The 1,716-nt window shown below is 43.9% G+C and overlaps 1 protein-coding gene across 1 annotated transcript in view; it reads right to left on the bottom strand.

Moving 5' to 3' along the window:
* CUNH6orf118 (chromosome unknown C6orf118 homolog) overlaps positions 1-1,716 on the bottom strand; it is a 28,875-nt gene that overhangs the window by 9,702 nt on the left and 17,457 nt on the right. The window contains exon 6 of the mRNA XM_013004429.2: positions 112-170. Within this exon, the coding sequence (XP_012859883.2) occupies positions 112-170 (59 nt within the window). The remainder of the gene's footprint in view (positions 1-111; positions 171-1,716) is intronic.

Genomic DNA, 1,716 nt, shown 5'->3' with positions numbered 1-1,716 from the left:
TTCTACCCAAAGCCCAGGTGTGGCACATTCTACCCAAAGCCCAGGTGTGGTACATTCTACCCAAAGCCCAGGTGTGGCACATCCCACCCAAAGCCCCAGCAAAGTACTTGCCTGAGTTTTCCTTGGCAGATTGCAGCAACAAACGCTCTGTCTCTAATTCACTTCTGAGTCTACAACCAGAGGGCAGAAAACAGTGAAACTTCGGTTTGTACCTTTGTTCTTTTGATGATTTTTCACAAGTCTCTTTGTTTCTTTTTTTAACAAGAGATAAACCTGATCTGTTTAGTTCCCAGTCAAGGAGGAGGAAATCTAAAGATGTATATAAATCAGGAGTCTAAGTGAGCCAAGTAAAATAAACAAAAGGATCATTTCTTACCAAGACTGCACGGACCACTAGTTAAAGGAGAAGTCTAATCTAAAATAATCTATTCCTCTAGTGTTTACTGGTATTATTTTATGATTCACGTCTCTAAGAAGAAAGAAGGTGAAGAATCTGGTGTTTTATATCCTGCAGACAAAAAATAAACTGGCAGAACCGTGGAAGGCCCCTGATTGTTGAACATACTGTGCTTTTTTTCCCCCCTGAGCTTTGTGGCTCCTTCCCATAGGTATAAATTCCACCATGTTTGGACTAAAAACAATATGCAAAAATTTTAAGTGAGAAAAATTGTAAACTTTTTTATCTTCTTGATTCAAACACAGTTAAGTAGACTAATCCTATTTCTAAGAGCTTTGGTGGCCGAGAGGGTTACATGTGCTCCGCTGCTAAGGTCAGCAGTTCAAACCCACCAGTCGCTCTACAGAAGAAAGATGAGACTTTCTGCCTCCATAGGAGTTACGGTCCTGGAAACCCACAGGAGCAGGTCTGGCCGTGCTGCTGTTCCTAGGTGTCACTCAGTCTGCTGCGACCCACGGTGACCTTGTGCACAGCAGAAGGGAACACTGCCCTGCCCCCTGGGCCATCCTCACAATCGATCCTGTGCCTGAGTCCACTGTTGCAGCCACGGTGTCCCTCCATCTCCTCTATGGCCTTCCTCTTTCCCCTGCCCCTCCACTTGACCGGGCATGACGTCCTTCTCCAGGCACCGGTCTCTCCTGACAGCATGTCCGAAGTATGTGAACGAAGGCTTCCCCTGGGGTCACTAGAAGTCAGAATTGACTCTATTCTGGGTTGGTTTTGGTTTTTTAATCCTATTTTTAATAGAGTTAGATAATAAAGGGAGGATCTAATGTGGTATTGAGGGGCTCTGGTAGAGCTGCTCATCGACAGGGTGGTGGTTCAAATCCAACCAGGGGCTCCACAGAGGAAAGAACTGGCCCGTGTTTTCGCATAAAGACTATAGTCTAGAAAAACTATGGGGCAGCGCTATCTGGCTGCCTGGAATTGCTATGAGTTGAAGTTGGGTTGATGTCACCTGATAACAGCAAGGTATTGCACCTACTGAGGTAAGTGCTATGTGTGCTTGAACCAGAAAAATCCCAAACAGCACCAATCAATTAGTGCCACATATCTGCAAGGAGTCTAATGGTTTCAGAACAAATGCAGATATATTAGCTCACTTTTTCACAGGTTAAAAGAGAAAGGTATTATGACCTCCATTTTAAGGAACCGAGGGAATGATAGGTTGATGATAATGATCATAGCCTTTTTAATGAGTAAAAGCAGAGGGCATCACTTCCAGAAAACGTCTGTATATTGGAGTTTTTTTTTTTTTT

This window comes from Echinops telfairi, unplaced genomic scaffold (genome assembly GCF_000313985.2).
Source record: "Echinops telfairi isolate 266 unplaced genomic scaffold, ASM31398v2 ScPeMD7_3533;HRSCAF=4204_0, whole genome shotgun sequence".
Classification (NCBI taxonomy): domain Eukaryota; kingdom Metazoa; phylum Chordata; class Mammalia; order Afrosoricida; family Tenrecidae; genus Echinops; species Echinops telfairi.
The sequence above is the reverse complement of the archived record's forward strand: the minus strand, read 5'-3'. Positions and strand labels throughout refer to the sequence as shown.